This window comes from Palaemon carinicauda, chromosome 14 (genome assembly GCF_036898095.1).
Source record: "Palaemon carinicauda isolate YSFRI2023 chromosome 14, ASM3689809v2, whole genome shotgun sequence".
Classification (NCBI taxonomy): Eukaryota; Metazoa; Arthropoda; class Malacostraca; order Decapoda; family Palaemonidae; genus Palaemon; species Palaemon carinicauda.
This window is the reverse complement of record NC_090738.1, coordinates 24781805-24805203: the sequence shown is the minus strand read 5'-3', so window position 1 is coordinate 24805203 and position 23399 is coordinate 24781805. Positions and strand designations below refer to the sequence as shown.

General features: G+C 35.8%; 2 protein-coding genes across 5 annotated transcripts in view; both read left to right on the top strand.

The window, feature by feature from the left end:
- Nucleotides 1-13657, top strand: part of LOC137653492 (sn-1-specific diacylglycerol lipase ABHD11-like) — a 91566-nt gene extending 77909 nt beyond the window's left edge. The window contains exon 6 of one of the 2 annotated variants that reach the window (XM_068386941.1): nucleotides 13554-13657. In XM_068386941.1, coding sequence (XP_068243042.1) covers nucleotides 13554-13593 — 40 coding nt within the window. In that variant the 3' untranslated portion in view covers nucleotides 13594-13657. Of the gene's footprint in view, nucleotides 1-9205; nucleotides 11645-13553 lie in introns of those variants that run through there. The other variant, XM_068386940.1, reaches the window with a different exon arrangement.
- Nucleotides 13634-23399, top strand: part of LOC137653491 (cadherin-like and PC-esterase domain-containing protein 1) — a 265968-nt gene continuing 256202 nt past the window's right edge. For 2 of the 3 annotated variants that reach the window (XM_068386938.1, XM_068386936.1), the window contains exon 1: nucleotides 13634-13657. In XM_068386938.1, coding sequence (XP_068243039.1) covers nucleotides 13645-13657 — 13 coding nt within the window. In that variant the 5' untranslated portion in view covers nucleotides 13634-13644. Of the gene's footprint in view, nucleotides 13658-21858; nucleotides 22155-23399 lie in introns of those variants that run through there. The other variant, XM_068386937.1, reaches the window with a different exon arrangement.

Below are 23399 nucleotides of genomic sequence, written 5' to 3'. Positions count from 1 at the left end.
CAGAGCTCGTAACGTCAGTGGCGTTGCTACATCCCTGGCGTTCAAGAAACTACTCTGTGGTGCAGATATTTCAAGTGGGCATGTGGAAGCGTCAATCGACCTTCACGGCCCACTACCTGCAAAGACGTAACCCACAAGAACATGGAGATCTTTTCCATCGGTCCTGTGGTGGCCGCACAACAAATGGTCTAAACACCTCAGGCTCCTGGATGGATAAGTAGGAGAGAGTTGAGGGCTGAGGCTACCCGGATTAGTGTGGGGTGAATGAGTAAGAATGCCTGGCTCCTTTCTTCCTTTCACCTACTCCCCTCTGGGGAAATCAGCTCCGCAAGCCTCAGCATAGCTGACCTCACCTTGCTGCAGGTAAGACCCATTTCCCTTGTGTCTCCTAAGTATAGAAGAATACTTTGTTACGTCCCCAATACCTTTTTGAGGGAGGGTATTGGGTAAGTCTTTAAGAAGAATAGGTTTTGTACTTGAGTTCCTATGTTAAAGACAAGCCACACTGTTAGTTCCACTCACACACATGCTTCTGCAGGCCGCTATCAGTGCATTACCTCATATCGGCACTTGATTTTAGCGAGGGTAGGATCCCTTCTACTATCAATCACAGATCGAAATAGAGAGGACCCCGGGTCATGACCAAGGCCAGTTGGTGGGGACTTCCTCCCTCCTAAGAGTAGGTCACCCTATAAATAGCAGAGGGTTTGTATCTACGCCAGAACAAATAACAATTTTGTAAGTAATTTGTAACTTTTCTAGTATACAAACCTGGAGCTATATATACAAATTGGCCTGCCACCCTGTCCCCCGAGAAGTCCTGCCATAAAGCAAAGTGGTTACTCAGCCGAGAGGTGTGAGTGAGTGGGGTAGCCAGTCTACCCCACCCCCCACCCGCTAACTAGCGGATGGGGTAGTTATCCCTCACTAAAATTATCATAGCTCATCTTTCAGCTACGCGGATAGTATACTGTATAAATAGCTCAAGGTTTGTATACTAGGAAAAATACAAATTACTTAAAAATTTGTTATATTGTTCAAAATCTATATGTGAATGTTAGAAATAAAATGCAGGAGGAGACCCACACTGCTACTAGTGTATCATTGACTAGTGATGGCTGAACTGCTAGATCAGCAAATGTTTAATTTTTAAGTGTAACATCTCACTGGATCACCAATAATTTTGAGCAAAAGAAAGAAAAAAAAAAGAGCCATTCTAAGAATTTGTTCATTTGAAGTATTATATACTGCAAGAAAATATAAGTAAATGTATCAGTGGGAAAGTACAGAAATTTAATATTTCTCATAAGATTCATCTCCTCTTAAGAGGTAATGCAGCCAATATGGTAGCAGAAGCTGTAAAAGCTGATTATGAGTCATTATTCTGTTTTCTACACACCTTGCAGTTATCCATTAATGATGCCATATTTACACAAAAGTATGAGAAGGATATACTCTCTATTTGTAAACAAATAGTTATGAACTTGAATCCCTCACCAGCAGCTTTTGCAAAGTACCAAGAATACCTGAAAATATTTAATTCACCGGATCATAAATTTATTTAAAATATCCAGACAAGATGGAATAATCATCATTATATAATGTCCAGAGTACTTGAACAAAAAATTGCCCTTATCTCATATTGCAGTGATCATGCAAAACCACATTGCTTCGAATCCAAACAATGGAAGATTTTAGAGAGGATGCTAAAAGTACTTGAGCAGGTTGTGGATTGTACGACTTTATTAAGTAATAGAGAAGCGATTCTCTCTCGTATCATACCACCCATTAAAGTCATTTCTCACTTTTTTTATATGGGAGAAGAAAAGGGACTGTTTGATGGGCTGGGTTCAACACTAACAGTATGGAAAGCCTCTTTCAGTGCTAGATTTTGCAGTTACCTAAAGGACAAGAACTTATACTGACACATCTTGATCCAAGATTCAAGAATATTTTCTTAGAAAGTATCTGCTGTACCAAGGAATGCCTAATGGAGAGGCTATTGCGGTTTGGTTCACCGAAGAAAGTCAAGATATCTGCAATATAACTGAAGGAGGTTTTGCTGCCTTTCCTGAAATATGACAAGGCATAGACTCATCTGATGTGTCTGAAGAGAAAAGTGATAATGAAAGTGACTTTACCTTCAGCTTTGAGAAATGCTTCTCTGAATTAATGAAAAGTTGGAGCCAACGCCTGAAAAAGAATTTTATAATGCAAGTAGCAAAACCCGAAACAAAAGAATTTTAATTGAACATGACATGTCCAAGTATATTTCTTTGATGAATATGGAAAGTGATGAGAATCCTTTGCAGTGGTAGAGATTAGATGAAAAAAATTTGCTATTATTGCACTTCTTGTCTGCATCTCCCTTATCTGTTGAAAGCAAACCATTATTTGGTGATGGAGGGACTATTTACTTGTCATAAAAAAATCTGCTGAAAAATTAAACCAGTGAGATGCTAATGTTTTTACTTTACAATCTGAGAATATTGGGACTTGAATATGAATTAATACCTTCTAGGAATACGCTTGAATAACTTTTTCTAAACGTTTACCATTTTCATTTCATTTTATCTTTTAAGAATTTTTTTCCCCTTTTGCAAAAACCAAATAATTCAAGTTCCTTCTGAATGTATAATTAATCAAAATACTTTATTCAGAAAGTATTTGCTTCTTAAACCAGCTTCAGGGTCTGAAAATAATCATGAATTCAATGCATGTATTGGAATCGGGACTTGAATCAGAATTTCAATAAGCTATCGGTTCTCGTGTACCCTCAAGTAAGAGAACCCTAACACAAGACAATGGAAGATCATGGTACAAAGGCTATGGCACTGCCCAAAACTAGAGGACAATGTTATGATTTTGGAGTGTCCTTCTAGAAGAGATGCTTACCATAGTTAAAGAGTCTCTTCTGCTCTTATCAAATGGAAATTAGCTACTGAACAATTATAGTGCAGTATTTAACCCCTTGATTGAAAAAATTATTTGGTTATCTTAGTTTTCTCAGGGGTTTGAGGAAAGAAGAGAATGTATGAAGAATAGGCCAAACTAATTGTTGTATGTGTAGGCAAGGGGAAATGAGCCATAACCAGAGAGATTCAATCTGACCAGTCAAAGGATCCAATAACTCTTTAGCGGTGGTATCTCAATGGGTGGCTGGTGCCTTGTCCAACCTACTACTTACTAGTTATTGATCTTTGTTTTCATCTGAGCAAAAGTAATACTAATCCAGTTTGATTCCTTCTTTGAATAGTGAATTATAGATGGTTTTTCAGCTACTCGGGTAAAATAATTTCTATTTTATATGAAAGCCATTAGTTTGGGAAACATTATAGATGTAAAGGAAAAATCCAAAAGAGGGTAAAGAGAGTAAAGTAACAAACTTTTGGAAATTAGTAGTCAACTAGCGGGTAATTTATGGGGCTTCTGATCTCGACGCTTTTTTTGGAACTGGTGGTTTTACTGTATTCTACTTTATATGACTAAAATGAGGGACTCTTAAAGTATTACTGTACCTGTGGAAAAAGAGCAATGTTTCCTGAAATAACAAAAGATCTGAAGAAATCATAGCGTGGAAAGGAAAGTGGATGATGCAGCAACCTAGCTATTGAAGCAATATTCCAAACGAGCTCATTTATATAAAGAAACGATTGAATAATGATTATGTCGGACTCCTCAAGTAATGAGGTCTTTGAAAGTCCAGTTTCAAGTACTGTATAGCAATTCCAACTTGTAATACGTTTTGTTGGAAACCAGTTGGATATCATCACTACTGATAATAGAAGTAAAATTTAAAGAAGTAGATATAAATTGTATGTTCACTCATAGGATTTGAAAACTGAATTATGTTTTCTATTATTGTCTCAATATTTGAGATGAAGAATGAGTGGTTTGAGCTGATTGCAAACTGCAGAAGTCAAAGTTAGTATGTGTATGGAAAATGGAATTGTTCTTTATCATGATGAAGAGGCAAAAGTTTTTTAGCAGTTTAACATGAGAAATGTGTGCTGATGTTGCTCAGTCAGCTTTAGTTATAATGCATTGGGGTAAATTCAAAGAAAGATACTACATTCAGCTTTTGCAGACATGTAAAGAAAGGCTAAAAAATTCAAGCTTAACAAAATAAATCAACCAATTATTTTGGTGGGTAATTTTGTTGATTTATTTCTCTTTAAGTGATTGGCTCCCACAAACTGTTTTACACCAGAGGGTTTGTTTGGAGTAAATAAAATACAAATATATATATACAAGCCTTTCAACCTTTAAGATGGGGATGTCTTCAGTGGTGCTGGAACAGCCATTGGGTTGTTGACAGGGTAGTTGGTTAATGACAGGATGTTCGAAGGGGAACTGCCGTCCACCCACCTGAATTGTTCTTATGAATCAATAAAACATTAGAAAGGTCCTAAAGTTTTTTTAACTTTAAAAAGGTTAAGATTACACCCAGGATTGGTGTAAATACCAAATATTTCTGCATCTGAGACAGCCTAAACTTAGGACAGATCTTTTATTTAGGTACTATCTGTTCTATAAAACAAATATCAAATTACAAAACCATCAGTGTACTGCATAGGTTCATCCTTTCCAAGATTCTTGCATGATGTGTTGTACTATGCTAGTGGTATTTTTAGATTTATTTCAGAAGCAGGCCTTCTGAAAGCCATTTAACTTTTATAATGATATCTTTGCTTTAATAGTTTTAATTGAATACTGTACTCTTTTATTCTTTATCTATAATGAATGATATTGCCGTCAATGACCTTCAATGTCGGGATGCCAGGAAACTTCAAATCAATCATCATCAATCATAATAACAAACAAACATTTACACATCGGTGTTTAGGTTAGCCTTTGCAGCAACAGATATGTTTCCAAGTACCATATTGATTATGAAATTATTTTGTTGTTACTAATATTGTTTTTCTCAATTTTTCCGTAGAACTTCAAAATAGATTAAATGAAGGTAATTTTGTATCATGGTTCATCCTAAACACGCCACCTAAAACAAAAACTATTAGTTTGTTTACGTTTTGTCACTGATCACAACGAACAAATGAATGCATTTGCACATCAAAGTGTTAAGTAATGTTATTACAAATATTTTACTGTATCTAAAAATTCCTACATGTCGCAAAATAGGGAGACAAATTTGTGTGTGTTAATTAACAATAAAAAAATACCGCTAATGACAGTATGATCATTCAATAGGTTGGCCAGGGCACCAGCCATCCGTTGAGATATTACCACTAGAGAGTTATGGGGTCTTTTGACTGGCCTGTCAGTTCTACATTGAATCCTTCTCTCTTGTTACGGTTCATTTTCCCTTTGCCTACACATACACCGAATAGTCTGGCCTATTCTTTACATATTCTCCTCTGTCCTCATACACCTGACAACACTTAAGATTAACAAACAATTCTTCTTCACCCAAGGGGTTACTGCTCTTTAATTATTCAGTGGCCACTTTCCTCTTGGTAAGGGTAGAAGAGACTTTAGCTGTGGTAAGCAGCTCTTCTAGGAGAAGGACACTCCAAAATCAAACCATTGTTCTCTGGTCTTGGGTAGTGCCATAGCCTCTGTACCATGGCCTTCCACTTTCTTGGGTTGGAGTTCTCTGGCTTGAGGGTACACTCGGGCACACTATTCTACCTTATTTCTCTTCCTCTGGTTAAAGTTTTTATAGTTTATATAGGAGATATTTATTTTAATTTTGTTATTGGTCTTGAAATATTTTATTTTTCCATGTTTCCTCTCCTCACTGTACCCTGTTGGAGCCCCTGGGCTTATAGCATTCTGCTTTTCCAACTAGGGTTGTAGCTTAGCAAGTAATAATAATTATAATAACTGTTACGAAGGATAATTGTACGTTCCATTGCCAAAATATTTTTCACCAACTTTAGTTATAAGTCAGTTTACTTTCATATCAATTTGTACCCACATGAATTACGGAACCGCTAGCAAATACAAAGAAAGCACTAACCTATTTATAGATTAGAATTTATAGAACAATTGTATTATCGCTATAATGTTTGATGTGACAGAGAAGAGGGTGCGAGTTTGGAGAAAGCAAGGATAATTTGAAGCATGATGGGTTTTAATGAAAAATTAATATAGTACTATGCTAATATACTGTAAATGGTATTAATGTACTACCATCATTAACACTACCAGTAAGATTATTGAAATATTAGAGAAAGAGAAAGATATCAATTGCTGAGAATGTATCATCAGTTGATGTTTACACTTTGTCAGCTGGACTCTCACAGATAAAAGTTGATTTCATTGTTAACAAGGATTTTTTCCTCTAATAGGCTATTTTTTGTGAAATTATCCAAATAAAATGTAAGGTAAATATGGTTTGGTTACATTTATTATCAGTTACCGTACATAAGCCTACACCAGCTCACCAATACTTGAAAAGACAATAGATTTGATAAGTTTTGTGGCTATTCGCAGATTTGGAACAGCTTTTCAGATACAGAAAATTTATTTTTGAGAACTAGCAACCGCATAGAAGGGGAATCACACAATCCGAACATGTATTCCTTTCATAAATTAGAGCTTCATCCTTGCCCTTAAAAGCCTCTCATCCATAATAAGTGAGTAACAGAGCTCAACCGCTGCCTAATTTCTTTGGGATACAGGTATCCCTGTGGCACCAGTTGCAGGTTAGCGTGCCCCCACTCACCAATCACCAGCACCTTAGGGCAGGTTAGGGTATAGTATATGCTGCCCTCAAAGACACTCTCCTCCAAGAGGAAGTGATCAAATTCACCAATGACTATTTCACCAGGATTCAGTCAGCTGTACTGTGTGCCCAGTATAACAGATACTCTACATGTACTTGAAACATAACAATACAGTAACAGGTGACAGTCCCTTCAGGAATTGAGTAATTGCACTTTCCAGGTTGAATGGAATGTCTTTGAGAGTGTGAGTGTCCCCCCCCACCCCTGGCCAGAGCTCTTTAGTTGATCGCAGGCTTTCTCAGCTGCCTTTTGTCATAGAAGCACCTCAGTATAGGTTGTATCTTACCTCGTTGTGGAAAGATCAAGGCTCAAAAGAAGCTTCAAGTAGCCTTGCCTACCGGGGTGGGATGGGCTCTTGCACCTCTTCTTAACTTGAGAAGGGTATCATGAAGTAATTCCTTAAAAACTGTCTATCTTCTCTGCATCAGCATAAGAATTGGAGGACAGGCTGTATGGTATTATGTGGATCCCTCCTTCTCTGGGTATTGGTCCATGTTCAAAGGGAGCTTCGAGTAGTCTTGCCTTTCCTGGGGCTTAGGTCCTGGTATGTGATGATCTTTGTCCTTATGAGAGTGGTGCATGTGCCTACTGCTAACCTGGAGAGGACATCATAGGGTTCTTTCCCTCAAGACTCTACTTGTCATGAGGAAGAGAGTACAGCTTTAGGCTTATCATGATGTTAAACTTTTGACATCTCACAGACTGTGACTAAGACCCAGTACTAGTCAGTCTTGAACACCAATTTGCGACATTTTTTTTACTAACTCTCCATTCAAGTTGACAATAATTTGTCAGGTGTCATATCAAGGCAATTCATTGCTGCTTGAGGAAGATTAAACATTCATGCAAGTGACGCAGCCTTTTCATTATCCTCAGCAGGAGCAAGAAGGAAGTGTCTAAACAATGTTTATTCTGACTTTCTAAGACTATGTGACCACTTTTGCTTCTACACCTTTCTGATATTGCCCTCAGAGACCTGCAACTTCTTTTCATTTGGTTCTAAGGTAGAGCTAAGTAGTTTAGTGTTGCACTCCAAGCTCCTCACAGGACTTAACTGGAATCACATCTAAAGTAACACATTTTGTATGTCTCGAGGAGAGGTAGAATGACTGGCTCTTATATCTTTCTTGTTTCTCTTTGTCAAGAGGATGTAGCACTTGAACTGTTATCCGCTGGATGGAGTCTGATCCTGGTGAGTTTTTTTCATAATCTATTTGCCAAGAAGCATTTCCTCCATCCTCCTAGCACTACTTTTTGTTCCTGGTTTGACACTGCCAATGCCTTCTCCTGGTTAGAAAGATTTTTTTACAGTTTACCGGGTCTTGGTACAATAGTAACGTCCTTTTAAGGCAATACTGGCAAAGACCCTAATATTATCTACCCTGATGAATACCTGTTAGGAGGTTGTTGGAATTACCTTCCTTACTCCCATACGGGACCAGGAAGCAGGACATTTCTAAGAAATAACAAAACCTTCCAGTTTGGTTCTAGGCAATTTCCTCCCAATATTGAGTGTCTTCCCATTTTGAAAGATTTGTAGCCTATATGCAAATAGAAAAAAATCAAATTTCTAAAGTTATATATTTTTGTAGCTAAACAGACTTAGTACTTTAAATTAAATTTCCCACGTCAACGATCCCTCTTAATTCTCAGCTTATGGACAGAAATGACTATTCTGTGTCAGGCTGCCTGGATGGGCTTCCCCCCTGGCACCACCCCACATTAACTAACTGACTTGTTAACAAATTCAATGGCTATTCTACTCCCGTTGAAGGCATATTCATATTTGAAAGGACTGGTTTGCATAGAGCAAAAAAGCAAATTACTTTTCAATATTTTTCATGCCTGATATTGCAACAATTTCTTGGCACTGCAGAATACATGTCCCCAAAAATGGTACGATTGGACAAAAGTTAGAATGAAATTGTGGCTGTAAACACCATGCACAAATTAAAAGTCAATGATGCATTCATCCTTTATGGGATGTTGATTTGTCTTTAACAAAGGTGGTTTCTCATGAAGATATTTGCATAACACCATTGTATCATGGTACATAGATACAAAGCATGTTGCAATCTGTTTTAATATGTTTGATACAGGTTAACTAAATATAAAATTTTGTCTTCGATTTTCACTAAAAGTGCCTTTTGGCAATTTGAATGCGCTAAAAATTACTCTACAGAAACTTTGGAACAGAAGTTAATAAGTTTTAGCATCTATAAGAAGGTAATTAGTGCAAGACTTGAGCTGAAAAGATTAATTCTATTATACTAAGAAATTAGTATTATCTAAACAAATGTTTGTTGTCTGCACAAGTTACTGTATTGGAGCTACTTAATAGTCCTTGTAAATAGGCCTGGGTTTTTCTCATTTAGTTATAAGTCATCTATTTTGCTACCAGACATTGCAAGACTTAGTTACCACAAGTTTCATGTGGTACATCTTCATTACAGACCAGAGGATGAGGAAGCAATTCTGGACTTATTTCCTGCCGCCACATTCCATTACTTAGAAGGTGCAGGTCACTGGTTACACGCAGACAAGCCACAAGAATTTCTCGGTCTACTGGTTCCTTTAATACAAGGATGAATTATGAATATTATGTAATTCGTTTTAATCTTAAAAGAAAACTGTATCTGTGTCACTGAAAATTACAAGCAGTTGATATTATTTCGACGCTGCCTACTCCTTGTTGAAAGTTGTTATACTGTAGTGTATATTCTTTATACCATTACAGTACGGGTATTTTCTACCTACTATTTTGTTAGTTATTATAAATAATTTAGCAATTTATACTGTTTTTGGTTACAGTACAATATTTAAATTTCATTTTGCAGTTTATTTGATACACAACTTTTTATTGCTCAAGTCTTTAGATCTGTGTTTTTGCACAATTTTTATTTTGTATAGCATCCGTATTTCATATTACTGGGTGACTTGATTAAAATTCTTAATCATTGGTTTTCACGACAAAGATATTTATGCAGGACCTGTGATGGCTGAGGAATTATCATATTGCTGTATCTTTCTCTAAATTATTTTTATAGTGTACTTAATAAATGATGTTCATGTAATATTGAAATGAAATATTGATTTTTTGCATTTTGCAGTCTCTTATACTAAAAAAAATTTGTATGCCATTCATACTTTACCAGCAATATCTCTTGTATCTGTTTAAGACAAGGAGGTGAAAGATTCAATTCCATGTATGATTTGCTTCACAGATTGTAAATATAATGTAGTTCTCAAAAAGATCATTGAGCTAAAATTTTTAGCTCCCACTCTCAGAAACTTTGTTTTTTATATTTTTAGTTCACTGTTAGGAATATTGAATACTGTACTGTATTTGATATAATGTTTGTGTCTTAAACAACAGATGAAAAGGTAAGGGAAGCATCATAATAGATGTGGAACCAAAGCTCAAAAGAGACTACTGTATATGGTATTTTGAAGTCATTAATTTTTTTTTTTTTCTTTCGAAGACCTCGGCTTCCATGGCAGTCAATCCTCTCATCACTATTTTTTTTAATCATATACCTGGGAAGTCATTGTACAGAACATAATATAGCACGAAAGCTACCTTGATTAAAGGTACTGGATTTGAGTTACTCTTAACTGATATTTTTCAAAACTTTTATTCTTGATGTTACATTTTTTTTTACATATTTTACTGTAAGGTATGTTACATTTCATTGAATGATTAAACATTTTTAAGATATCAATGAAAATAGATACAGTGACTAGGAGTATAGAGTTTTTCATTACTGTGTAAAGATTTATTTGTATGATTAATAAATATACTTTAGTTTATAAATTTTACATACAGTACACTATTCTAATTTTCAAACTATTCATGTACAGTATTTATAGAATGGTGTGTATTCAGCAATTATATAAATAAATCCTTTTGGTGTAAAACTATTCTCCTTGTTATCTGTTTTTTTTTACTGTGCTGTTTTAACAATATATTTCATTCTTTGGTTACTGTAATTTTTATATGAAGTAAACATTTTACTTTCCTAATACAGATTAATAGTTTTAAAGTCTTGATGATTTTGAATCTCTCTCTTAAATTCTTTCTACATTCATTACAATTATTATTAATACTTATTCTATTCCTTTTCAAAATAGCAATAAACTGCCATAATGGTGCCCCAGGTTTTAGTTAGTCAGAAATTAGTCTCTTGAATGTTTCAAGTTTAAATTTAATTTGGAAACAGTTATGAAGCTACCCAGTTCCCTAAGCGCTGTTATTGTAATTAAATACTGGGTAATAATTTCTGTGCTACATTTGTATGGTAATATGTTTACATTATTGTCTTCAAATGTTTTTCTTTAATTATCTGTCTGATGGGTAAGAATTGTTACAGTTAAATATATTGCTTTCAGATCTCTGGAATATACTGTATATGTAATTGACCAATTTTAGATCCCTTTTGTTTGTATGGTATGTCTTTCAGCTGCATAGTATTACAAGTCAATGAGAAAACTCTACTCCCTGGTCACAAAAGTGTTCAGCAGCCATGTATTTTTTCATTTTGTTCAAGTGATATTTTGAATAAACAAAGATAAGATTTTGTACACTCACGGAAATAGGAGTTGGAGTCTCAGTTGATTGAATTGATTGAAATTAATATGAGATTACTTGACAAGTTGTCGACATGAATCAATTTGAAGTATGGCAAATAGTCATCTTGATTATTAATGCACAGACAGTTTTTAAAAGTGAATTACTGGATCAAGTGCCTCATGACATTTTGTGAACTATTTGCAAAGATATTTTGTGTGAAGCATAGGTGTAGCTTTGTAGTCAATGTAATATAGTGTATTGTAAAACCTGTAAATATGACTTACTATAAAAGATCTAAGAAAATTAAATGTGGATCAGTGTACTTTGATTTTTAATATTCCTTTAAGCAAACTGGTTATGTAGATAGGGTTTTACCATAGTAAAAGTGTATTTCCTTTCTGAAATTCGAGAATTGTGGGAATAGGGCAAACATTTCATTCTTTTTCCAGTTTATTATTCCTTAATGTATTTCATGTATCTTTTGAAATACACATCTTTGAGAAAATTGTCATAATATTTCATATTTTCAGCTTTTCAATATTCAAAATTTTTATGTACAGTATATCAGTTATTAAAGTAATTTTTAAGAAAATTATTCAACTGTAAATTACTTACAGCAGTCTTAAGAGTACAATTTGTAGCTGTATCTTCTATAGTCCATTTCTTTTAGCGAGTCATATTTGCACCGACTCGCAACGGTGCCCTTTTAGCTCGGAAAAGTTTCTTGGTCGCTGATTGGTTAGAATTATCTTGTCCAACCAATCAGCGATCAAGAAACTTTTCCGAGCTAAAAGGGCACCACTGCGAGTCGGTGCAAATATGACTCGCTAAAAGAAATGGTCTATAGTTACCGTATATGTAGGAAGAAAATTTTTTCAGCTTATTTAATAATTTTGTGAACATTTTATATTTAAGTAGAAAATTAGGATGTCTGTCTACCATCTTTGTTATGGAGTAAGCAATGTTTACTCAGATTAAAGTGTTATCCATTGAGATATACATAATTTTCACTATGATTGATATGGCCATAACAATTTGTTTTATATAGTAATTCTTAGACATTGCCATATACAGTGAACTTTGGGGGGACAGGTAGTATAGAAATGGATAAAGTCCTGAACATTTATATAGTAAAAGGCTGCTTGAAGTTAAAACATTTCTATGAAATACAATACCTTTACCGCAATATCGGTGTAGTCATGAATCTGTACAGTATGTATATTCATTATATGTGCAATTTGCTCATATTTTGTGATTGTGAAATACCTAGTGGCCCTTTACAACTTGCTTTTGGTTCAACTGAATTTTTCCATGTTACCTCCCTTCAGTTTCCTTTGGTTTTGTTTTCAATCTATTTTTTTACTTCTCTAAGTTTGTCTTGCTTGATTTCCTACCAGTTGTTTTGGTGGCCGATGTGGTTATGTCCCTGACTAATGAATGTGGTTCATGTCCCGGTCAAACTTGTTTGTTTCTTTGGTTGCTTTAACCTCACCATCCTTGTGATCTAAGGATGGGGGGGTAGGGCCATTGGGGGAGCCTATAGGCCTACCTGCTGAGTCATCAGCAGCTATTGCTTAACCCTCCTTGGTCCTAGCTTGGGTGGAGAGGGTCTTGGGCGCTGATCATATGTATATATATGGCTAGTCTCTAGGGCATTGTCCTACTTGATAAGGTAATGTCACTGTACCTTGCCTCTGTCATTCATGAGCGGCCTGTAAACCTTTACATTGTATAAGTGTAAAACATTCAGGAAAGCCTTATAAAAGTTTAGGAAATTAGATGATTGTTTTATAACTACTGTACAATTCAGTATAATTTCATAGCATATTAAAATTTGTGTACTGTTTTGTATTATCATTAAAGTAATGTACCTTGGCCACAGAGTCAGCTCTAGAATTATATAGCTGGCATGAAGAATTTTTTCCTAAATGATGGGTAATAATTGGTATTGAAACTTTTAGTTAAACAATCAAGTAGAAAGAGTTGAGGCAATTGATAAAAAAAATTTAGGGCTGAAAGAAATGATGCTAAGCGAAGGGACTACAAAGGACATTAAGTGCAGTATTGTACACTATTGTACTGTATATAAGATGCTTGGCAAGGCATATTATTTGTATTAACCCCCTGTGACTCTGATTTCCAATGCTAACCATTTTTTCTGTTTGATAAGACTTGATGATGATTTTTAATGTACCATTTTTACTTATTTTTTTACTTATCAATTTCAACAGAGAGAATACTTCTGGAGGTGAAAGCATTTTCAAAAAGTGAATTACGGCCTGAAAAAAAAAAAGAAGAGGGACTATGACATTAGCTTTAAAAATGAAGTCCAAAGGTAAGTAAAATGTTTGTCGGTAGAATGCAAGATTCAGTGCTGTAAGATTGGAAATACAGAAATTCAGGTAGGCGAAGAAGGAAATATGGTACAAAAATGTTTCTTTTGAAAGAAATTTGATAAACAGCAGAGCCTCTTTTTGAAGACGAGATTGGTAAAGCTGATGATTAATTGTTGGGGATGTGTTCTAAGAGCAATTAGTCATTTAAGGGGTCTTTCACTTACCTCTCTAGGGATAGCAGGTAGTTGTTTATAGTATTTCTTAATTTCTTTTGCATCTTTACATAAAAGTTTTGAGTGAATTTTGCAATTCAATTTTTGTTGTATGCAGAAGAGTATGACATTTATTACTAAAGAGTAATGACATTTTTCAATATGCAATGAGCCCATTAGACCAATTGCTTCTCATTGAGAGACCTGCAGTACGTAATATTTTTAAACTAATTTCAATACTGTACATTCATCATCCTCTCACAGGCCATCTTTCTAACAATTGGGTTTTGAGATTAAAGTATATATGTCTCTTGAGTTCTTTGTTTATTTTTCTCTTATCATGGCTAACTATGCAATATGTTTGTTTTATCTTGTACAGACTTTATACATTACAGTACTCTTGTCCCCATATTATGACTTATGTTTGTAATATTTTTTTTTTTTTTATATTGCTGCCATCATGCTCTGAGCACCTCTCTCATGATCTGAGCACTTACCATATGTTGCTTTTTGTCATTTTCAACTGCTGTATATGTGCAATTTTTGTGGACAACTACTATTAAAACTAGATTGAGATGTGCAGAAAGTATTCCCCCCAGTATCCATATGACACCCACATAGTGTTCACATGATTTTTATGCCATTTAATTTTGCCACTCTTTCACTCTCCCTGCAGTAATCATATCAGCATCACCTAATGCTATCTTGCGAGCATCTTTAAATGTGTTCCTTGTAAAGTTTGACCTTGTGTTCTTTATAGAATTGCGCTCAATTGTTCACATTAACAGTACTAACAGTACACTACAGATTCTAGACAATGGCACCCAAGGTGATCAAGAAAGATTGTAAGGAGGAGATGATTATCTTAGACTTGTAAAAAGAAATTACCGAGAAGCATGATCAAGTTACTCATATAGCAGACCTGGAAAAATGTACAATCTTTCGACATCAATGATATGTGCAGTTTTGAAAAAAAAATAAAAGCAATTGTTGCTGTGAAAGGGGTGCGAAAAGTGACGAAACAATGGCCATCTATTAATAATAACGTGAAAAATTTGCTTCTCATCTGGATCAACAAGAAGCAGTTAGCAGGAGATAAAATAACTTAGAACATTATTTGTGAAAAAGCAAAGGTTTGTATGATTACCTTTTAAAAATGGAGCCAGGTACATCAGCAGAAAAAAAAAAAAAAAAAAAAAAAAAACATTCAAAGGGATCCGTGGCTGGTTTGACTACTTGGAGAAGAGTTGTCATCTGTAGTGTCGTGCGACATGGTGAGGCTGTTAGCTCGATGTCAAGGCAGTAGAGGAATTTATTTACGCACAAATTTAAAAGGTTCTTGGATTATGAATCTTTCATGTCGTAGCAAGGGCTCAACTTCAGCGAGATTGGTCTGTTCTGGAAGAAAGCTAGGCATACCTTCATTGCTGCAGAAGAGAAGGCAGTTCCCAGTTACAAGTGCATGAAAAACCATCTAACCCTGCTGTTCTGTGCTAATGCCAGTGGGAATTGCAAAATCAAACCTCTCCTGGTGTATCACTAGGAGAATCTATGATCCTTGCAAAAGAACAAGGTGCAGAAGAAGCAAGTGAACATTTTTATGGAGGTCAAACAACAAGGCTTAGGTGGTTTGCCGTATGTCTGTGGAATGTGTCAATTAGGTTTTTGATTCCTAGGTCAAAAAGTTCCTCAGGGAGAAGAACACTCTGCTCCAAGCCTTGTTGCTTATGAACATTGCTCCTGCCCATCCTCCAGCCATAGAAGACAACCTAATGGAGGAGTTTGAATTCTTTAGAAGCAAGTTCCTGCTGCCCAATTCCATTCCAGTTCCCCAACCCATGGATCAGTAGGTGGTGTCAAATTTGAAAAAAAAGACTGTACACATAGGCAATGTTCCAGTAATGCCATGAGGTCGCCTAAGGGACCATCCTCACCCTCCCAGACTATTGGAAAGAACATATCCACAATGTCAGCTGCCTCTAAATCATTGATAAAGTCTTGGAAGTGGTCAACAAGAGAGCCTTCAATTCTGGTTGGAGGAATTTAGACTGAATGCATTCCTGATCCTTATTTTGAGGGATTAAAAGCCATGAAGGAGGCAGTTAATGATAAAATTTTGTCCTTAAGCAAGATAATGGCGTTAGAGATGGTGGTGGACAAGAACAACATTAGCTATTTCCTGGATAAGCTTAGTTTGCAGTTGGACCTAGGAGCTGTGCTGTTGAAATTAAATAAGGAGCATCAACAGGATGTTGTGGAGGAGATTTCATATGAGGAGGAGGAGGGACAGTGTGACATACCTCTCACTTTGAGTGAAATAAGGGAAATGCTAAAAATATGTTGAACCCTATCAAAAATTTTTAGAAATACATCACCCAGATAAGGCTTTAGCAGGACGAGCAGCGAATCTGTATACTAAGAATGCGATATTGCATTTCCCTACAATTTTAAAGGAAAGACAAAAATAGTCGCCTTCCACGTGAAAGATGATCGTAAGCGTGTAAAAAGACAACAGATTGTTCATGAACCATAAATTAAGGGATTCTGTTAATGATAGTGAAAGCCATTCAAGAGGGAAGAACTTCCAATATTTTATCAGAAGTTCTCATGGATGGAGATTTTCCCTCTAAACAGCAATCCCTTCCTCTTCCTCCTCTTCCTTTTTGCATTTCCCTCACACCAGACTCTTCTCTCCTCAAAGATAAAGTGTGAGTTAGTTTGTCAATATATTTCTAGTTTTTATTGTGAATTATTGATTTTTTATTAATTTCTATTGTGATGAGTGAAAGTTTATTCCTTAAATAACATTACAAACCCTTAAATAGGAGTGTATATGTGCACATATTCATGGACATGTGGAACACATCGAGTGAATTTCCTTTATTTCTTATAGGAAAAATAATTTTCCTTTACAAGCGTTTTTGGTTGGGAGTTCGTTTCCTGAACGGACTAAGCTCGTAAACAGAGGCACCATTATACTTAACTTTTAGTGGCCCATATTGTGGCTAGTGCTATCAGCCCACCACATGCAGGCCGATGAAGTTCTTACTCGATGGTCTTTGCAGTGTCCCTTCAGGCTCTAGCATTACACACATTTTAGCTTTTTACTTTATTTTCAGTCCAGATTTCATCCTTTTGTCTTCTCATCCAAAATCTATAACTTTTTTTAATGGTTCAATAATAGGATCTTCCCCCTGATTTACTAGGGCACTGAATACCCTTCTGAGGTCCAGAAATGGGCCTTGTAATACAAATTCATAAATCCATAATTTAAAATGCAATTTTATCTTCATGTCGATTTTTTAAGTCGTTAGCTTTTTTTTAATGGTTGATCTTTGATGTTAAGACCGTTATGGTATCTTTAAATATTTTACTGTATTGCTAGTTAATATCAGGTCAATGTGTAGCCAAGCTTCCCTCTGACATTAAATGTAAAGATGAGCTTCTCTCTCTCTCTCTCTCTCTCTCTCTCTCTCTCTCTCTCTCTCTCTCTCTCTCTCTCTCTCTCTCTCTCTCTCTTTACATTATTAATCTCTTTTATGTGATTTTAGTAATGCTTCCAACCTCCATACTTCCTATCAGTCATTCAATTTTTTTTTCATTGTTATCTTTTTTAATTCTGCATTTTAATACTACCAAGTAGCCCCATTGTCTTTATTTACCTAATTCAATTTTCTTACTCTTTATGGTTTTATGTTATAAACTAATTTTTTCGCATTGGGTACTTTGTTGTGATATTTTGCATAATTATTTATCTCTATGACCTTAAATCACGGGTAATTTGATATATCAACATGACTACCGTGACTTTCTCTTTTTTTTTTTTCGCCTCCATCTTTTCTAGAAACAAACAAATAATGTTTCAGTTACTGACATAACACCAGGTTTTACACCAGAAGTCAAACCTACTCACATGAAACTGCCATTTTACTTATTTTTACAGCCCAGTACCATTCCTTTCATGGTACTGCAAAGCTCTGGAATTCTTTCCTGGCCCCATTTTCTCCAGATTCCTGCAGTCCCTATGGTTAGATAAAGGGCACCAATGAACAGGCCATTACCCTGCTAGATATTGTAAACAAATGAAACAATAAGTCATTTATGTACCATTCCAGTTGGTCATTTAATTTAAAGGGAGTGTTGTGCAAACAGGACCAAGTGGTTCTAGAGTCACCCCTTCAAAGGGGAAATATATGATAGAAGTCACCCCTTGAAAGGGAAAACTCATGTTAAGAATCACCTCTTAAAAGAATAAAGAAATGTTAGCAGTCACCCCTTCAGAGGGAAACAAATGTTAACAGAGTCACTCCTTCAAAGGGGAAACAAATGTTAAGAGTCATCCCTTCAAAAGGGAAACAAATGTTAACTCGCCCTTTCAAAGGAGAAACAAACATTAAGAGTCACCCCTTCAAAGGGGAACAAATATTAACAGAGTCACCCCTTCAAAGGGGAACAAATATTAACAGTCACTCCTTCAAAGGGGAACAAATATTAAGAGTCACCCCTTCAAAAGGGAACAAATATTGACAGTTACCCCTTCAAAGGGGAAACAAATGTTAAGTCACCCCTTCAAAGGAGAAACAAATGTTAACAGAGTCACACCTTCAAAAGGGAAACAATAAGAGTCACCCCTTCAAAGGGGAAACAAATGTTAACAGGGTTACCCCTTTAAAAGAGAAACAAATGTCGTCACCCCTTCAAAGGGGAAACAAATGTTAAGAGTCACCCCTTCCAAGGGGAAACAATGTTAAGACCCCTTCAAAGGGAAAACAAATGTTAAGATCCCTTCAAAGGGAAAACAAATGTTAACAGGTTCACCCCTTTAAAGGAGAAACAAATATTGAGTCACCCCTTCAAAGGGGAAACAAATTTTTTTTAAGTCAACCTTTCATAGGGGAAACAAATGTTAACAGTCACCCCTTCAAAGAGGAAACAAATGTTAACAGGGTCACCCCTTCAAAGAGGAAACAAGTGTTAACAGGGTCACCCCCTTCAAATGGGAAAGAAATGTTAAGAGTCACCCCTTCAAAGAGGAAACAAATGTTAAGAGTCACCCTTTCAAATGGGAAACAAATGTTAAGAATCACCCCTTCAAAGGGGAAACAAATGTTAAGAGTCACCCCTTCAAAGGGGAAACAAATGTTAAGAGTCACCCCCTTCAAAGGGGGAAAAAATGTTAAGAGTCACCTATTCAAAGGGGAAACAAATGTTAAGAGTCACTCCCTTAAGGGGGAAACCAACATTAAGTCACCCCTTCAAAGGGAAACAACATTAAGTCACCCCTTCAAAGGGGAAACAAATGTTAAGTCACCCCTTAAAAGAGGAAACAAATGTTAAGAGTCACCCCTTCGAAGGGGGAAACAAATGTTAAGAGTCACTCTCTTAAATGGGAAACAAATGTTAAGAGTCACACCTTCAAAGGGAAAACAAATGTTGAGTCACCCTCTTCAAAAGGGAAACAGATGTTAAAAGTCACCCTTTCAAAGAGTAAACAAATTTTAAGAATCACCCCATTAAACGGGAAACAAATGTTAAGTGTCACCCCTTTAAACTGGAAACAAATGTTAAGAGTCACCCCTTCAAAAGGAAAACAAATGTCAAGAGTCACCCCTTCAAAGGGAAAACAGATGTTAAGAGTCACCCCTTCAAAGTGGAAACAAATGTTAAGTCACCCATTCAGAAGGGAAATAAATGTTAAGTCACCCCTTTAAACGGGAAACAAATGTTAAGTCACCCCTTCAGAAAGGAGACAAATGTTAAGAGTCACCCCTTCAAAGAGGGAACTAAAGTTAAGTCACCCCCTTCAAAGAGGAAACAAACGTTGAGTCACCCCTTCAAAGGGAAAACAAATTTTAACAGTTTCACCCCTTTAAAGGAGAGACAAATGTTGAGTCACCCCTTCACAGGGGAAACAAATGTTAAGTCACCCCTTCAAAGGGGGAAACAAATGTTAAGAGTCACCCCTTCAAAGGGAAAACAAATCTTAAGAGTCACCCCTTCAAAAGGAAACAAATGTTAAAAGTCACCCCTTCAGATGGGAAACAAATGTTACGAGAGTCACACCTTCCATGGGGAAACTAATGTTGAGTCACCTGTTGAAAGAGGAAACAAATGTTAATAGTCACCCCTTAAAAGAGGAATAATGCTAAGAGTCACCCTTTCAAACGGGGAACAAATGTTGAGTCACCCCTTCAAAGAGGAAACAAATGTCAAGAGTCACCCCTTCAAAGGGGAAAAAATACTAAGAGTCACCCCATCAGAGGGGAAACATATGTTAACAGTCACCCCTTCATAGGGGAAACAAATGTAAACAGTCACCTCTTCAAAGGGGAAACAAATGTTGAGTCACCCCTTTAAAGAGGAAATAAATGTTAAGAGTCACCCTTTCAAAGGAGAAACAAATGTTAAGTCACTCCTTCAAAGGGGAAACAGATGTTGAGTCACCCCTTCAAAGAGGAAAAAATGTTAAGAGTTACCCCTTAAAAGAGGAAACAAATGTTAGAGTCACTCCTTCAAAGGGGACACAAATGATAAGAAACATATCAAGTGTCACTCCATTAAAGAAGAAACATATGTCAAGAGTCACCCCTTCATAGGGGAAACAAATGTTGAGTCTCCCCTTCAAAGAGGAAACAAATGTTAAGAGTCACCCCTTCAAAGGGGAAACAAATGTTAAGTCACTCCTTCAAAGGGGAAACAAATGTTGAGTCACCTATTCAAAGAGGAAAGAAATGTCAAGAGTCACCCCTTCAAAGGGGAAACAAATGTTGAGTCACCCCTTCAGAAGGGAAACAAATGTTGAGTCACCCCTTCAGAAGGGAAACAAATGTTAAGAGTCACCCCTTCAAAGAGGGAACAAAGGTTAAGTCACCCCCTTCAAAGAGGAAAGAAACGTTGAGTCTCCCCTTCAAAGAGGAAACAAATGTTAAGTCACCCATTCAAAGGGGAAACAAATGTTAAGAGTCACCCCTTCAAAGGGGAAACAAATGTTGAGTCACCCCTTCAAAGGGGAAACAATGTTAAGTTACTCCTTCAAAGGGGAAACAAATGTTAAGAGTCACCCCTTCAAAGTGGAAACAATGTTAAGTCACTTCTTCAAAGGGAAACAAATGTTGTCACCCCTTCAAAGATGAAACAAATGTTGAAAGTCGCCTCTTCAAATGGGAAACAAATGTTAGCTGGATATTAGATACAGAGTTGAATTCTTTTAGATACAGTACATTTGAGAAGTTGGAACCAAACATTTCGATACTCTATTGTAATTATTAAGAGGAAACAGGGATTTACAGTGCGGGAAAATAATTGGTAGAATTATTGGAATTATTTTTTGCACATATATTTGAGTAAATAGAAGATAATGAAATTACTAATTTTATTCGTATTCATTGGTGATGATGGTAATCATTATAATAGTAATGATATTATGATAATAATAATACTTAAGGAAAGTATTATTATTATTATTATTAGTAGTAGTAGTAGTAGTAGTAATAGTAGTAGTGATGTACAAGTGTATACTTATTTGACATATAATTTCCTTTACAGTAATCTCACTTTTGTTTTGTATATGCTATAGTTTTTATTGTTTTGTCTATGCTGTAGTTTTTATTTTTAAAACAATGTAGTTTAAAATTTCTTAGTGTTATCAAGAAAAACTCGAATGAAAATTCATCGATTTAAAATAATTCAACATACTAATTTTCTGTTACCACTTAATGAATAATGTCTCAAGTTAGGAAAATACAATCTGTCGTGGTCATTGATAGGTTTATTTTTTTCATTATTTAACGTGAAGTGCGTCTGCCCAGACATAAAGTTCGCGAAACTAATAAATCAGTCGCTTTGGGTGCCGTTTCCCAAACGACCTACAGAATATTACGACTTCGAGCGGTAAGAGAATCGAGTCTCGACTCTCATCTCGAGACTCGAGATGACTCGAGATGACTCGACTTTCGCGAAAACTGTAGGTCAGTATCGCTCATGACGTCGGTCGGGTAGGGTGTGCTCAATCGCTCTCCGGTGAAGCACCGCACGTGGCTGATTGTATTTTTCCTCCTTTTTCTTTTATACGTAGTCCAAGATGGTGTCTGATGTTTTCCAAAATTTTAGTTCCTACTGGATTATTTAGTTGTCAGAATTAAGGGAAAACACTGATGATGAATATCGACAAACAATGATTTTGACATGCAACGTAATTCCAAGGAAAAGAATGACTGTTAACTGACGTTGTGTACCCTAGTTAATTTTAATACAGTGTATTTTGTTGGTGTTTATAGCAGTGAAGGTGAGTAGGTTCTTGATTTTAATTAATTTTGTTTGGAGATATTTGTTTGGAACTTTGAAAATACGCAAATGTTGAAATTTAAAAATAGCTGCATGTTACAAATTCAACAAAAGTATTAGTTTTTGTTCAGACGGTGATAAGAGTGGGACAAAACAAATCCTGTTCTAGTATGATTATTATTTGCATTGTATCGCCTTATCTAAAATGAACGATTTATAAGTTCCCGACGAGCTTAACGACAGAGCGTGGGTTATGTACAAACTTTCTTTAGGCCTAGTAATTGACGATAGCAGTTTGTGTTCCTGCAATTTTTTCATGAGGCCTAGACCTACATCCACTTGAGTTTAAATTTTCAGTCTTGGAAATTTCGTATAAACGGGATATTATTTTCACCAAGCTTTTTAAATTTATGAAAGTTATTGTTTAAGAATTTCGTTAAGTGATGACAGCCACGAAAATGCAAAATAACCAATGTGTTGAATGCAGTGCTACAAAAAGAAAAAAATGATAGACCGTGGAAATTTCTGGGTGGCCTCTATAACACGATTTGCTGTCATTTGTTATGGTTAAATTTTAAAGTAACCGTGTATACAATTCAAAATTATTTTTATCAGTGCGATGACTAAACTGGAATTGTAGAATGAAAAAGACTTGCGTGACCACGATCTTCGCGGTCGAATTTGTTCTGCCGAATCTGACCTGATGGTATTCCTTTCCTACGTTACTTCCTCACCAATCTCTCTCTTTCTTTTTCTTTTTAACACACGCTTTTAATGTAACGATATCTAATTCATAAAAGTTCTAAATTGTTTCTTAGTTAACACACATACGCTCTAGAGTTGAGAGAGAACTGGAATGATTGACTGTTTATGTTTAGCGGTAAAACTCCATTTGGAAGGATAAGGAGAAAATTGCGATAATGTGATTACACTAATCTAAATTTATATAGAAAATAAAAATGTCGTCAAATTTTTAGAAGAGAACCACTATTAACTTGTCTACAATGTTTATCTCATCCGACAAAACCATGATTTAATAAAATTTTTGTAGTTAGATTTTGATGCATAGTTCTTAGAAGAGCGTGAAGTGGTGAGTCTGAGATATAATCAGTTAATGGTACGAAAGATAGCATTATTTTTATATATGCATAAGCAAAATTTACTGCTTCTTCTTTCCCATTTTGTTACTTTCTTCTTGCTATCGAAACTCTTGACTAATTTCATAGTACGAGTGTGGGAGTTTTCC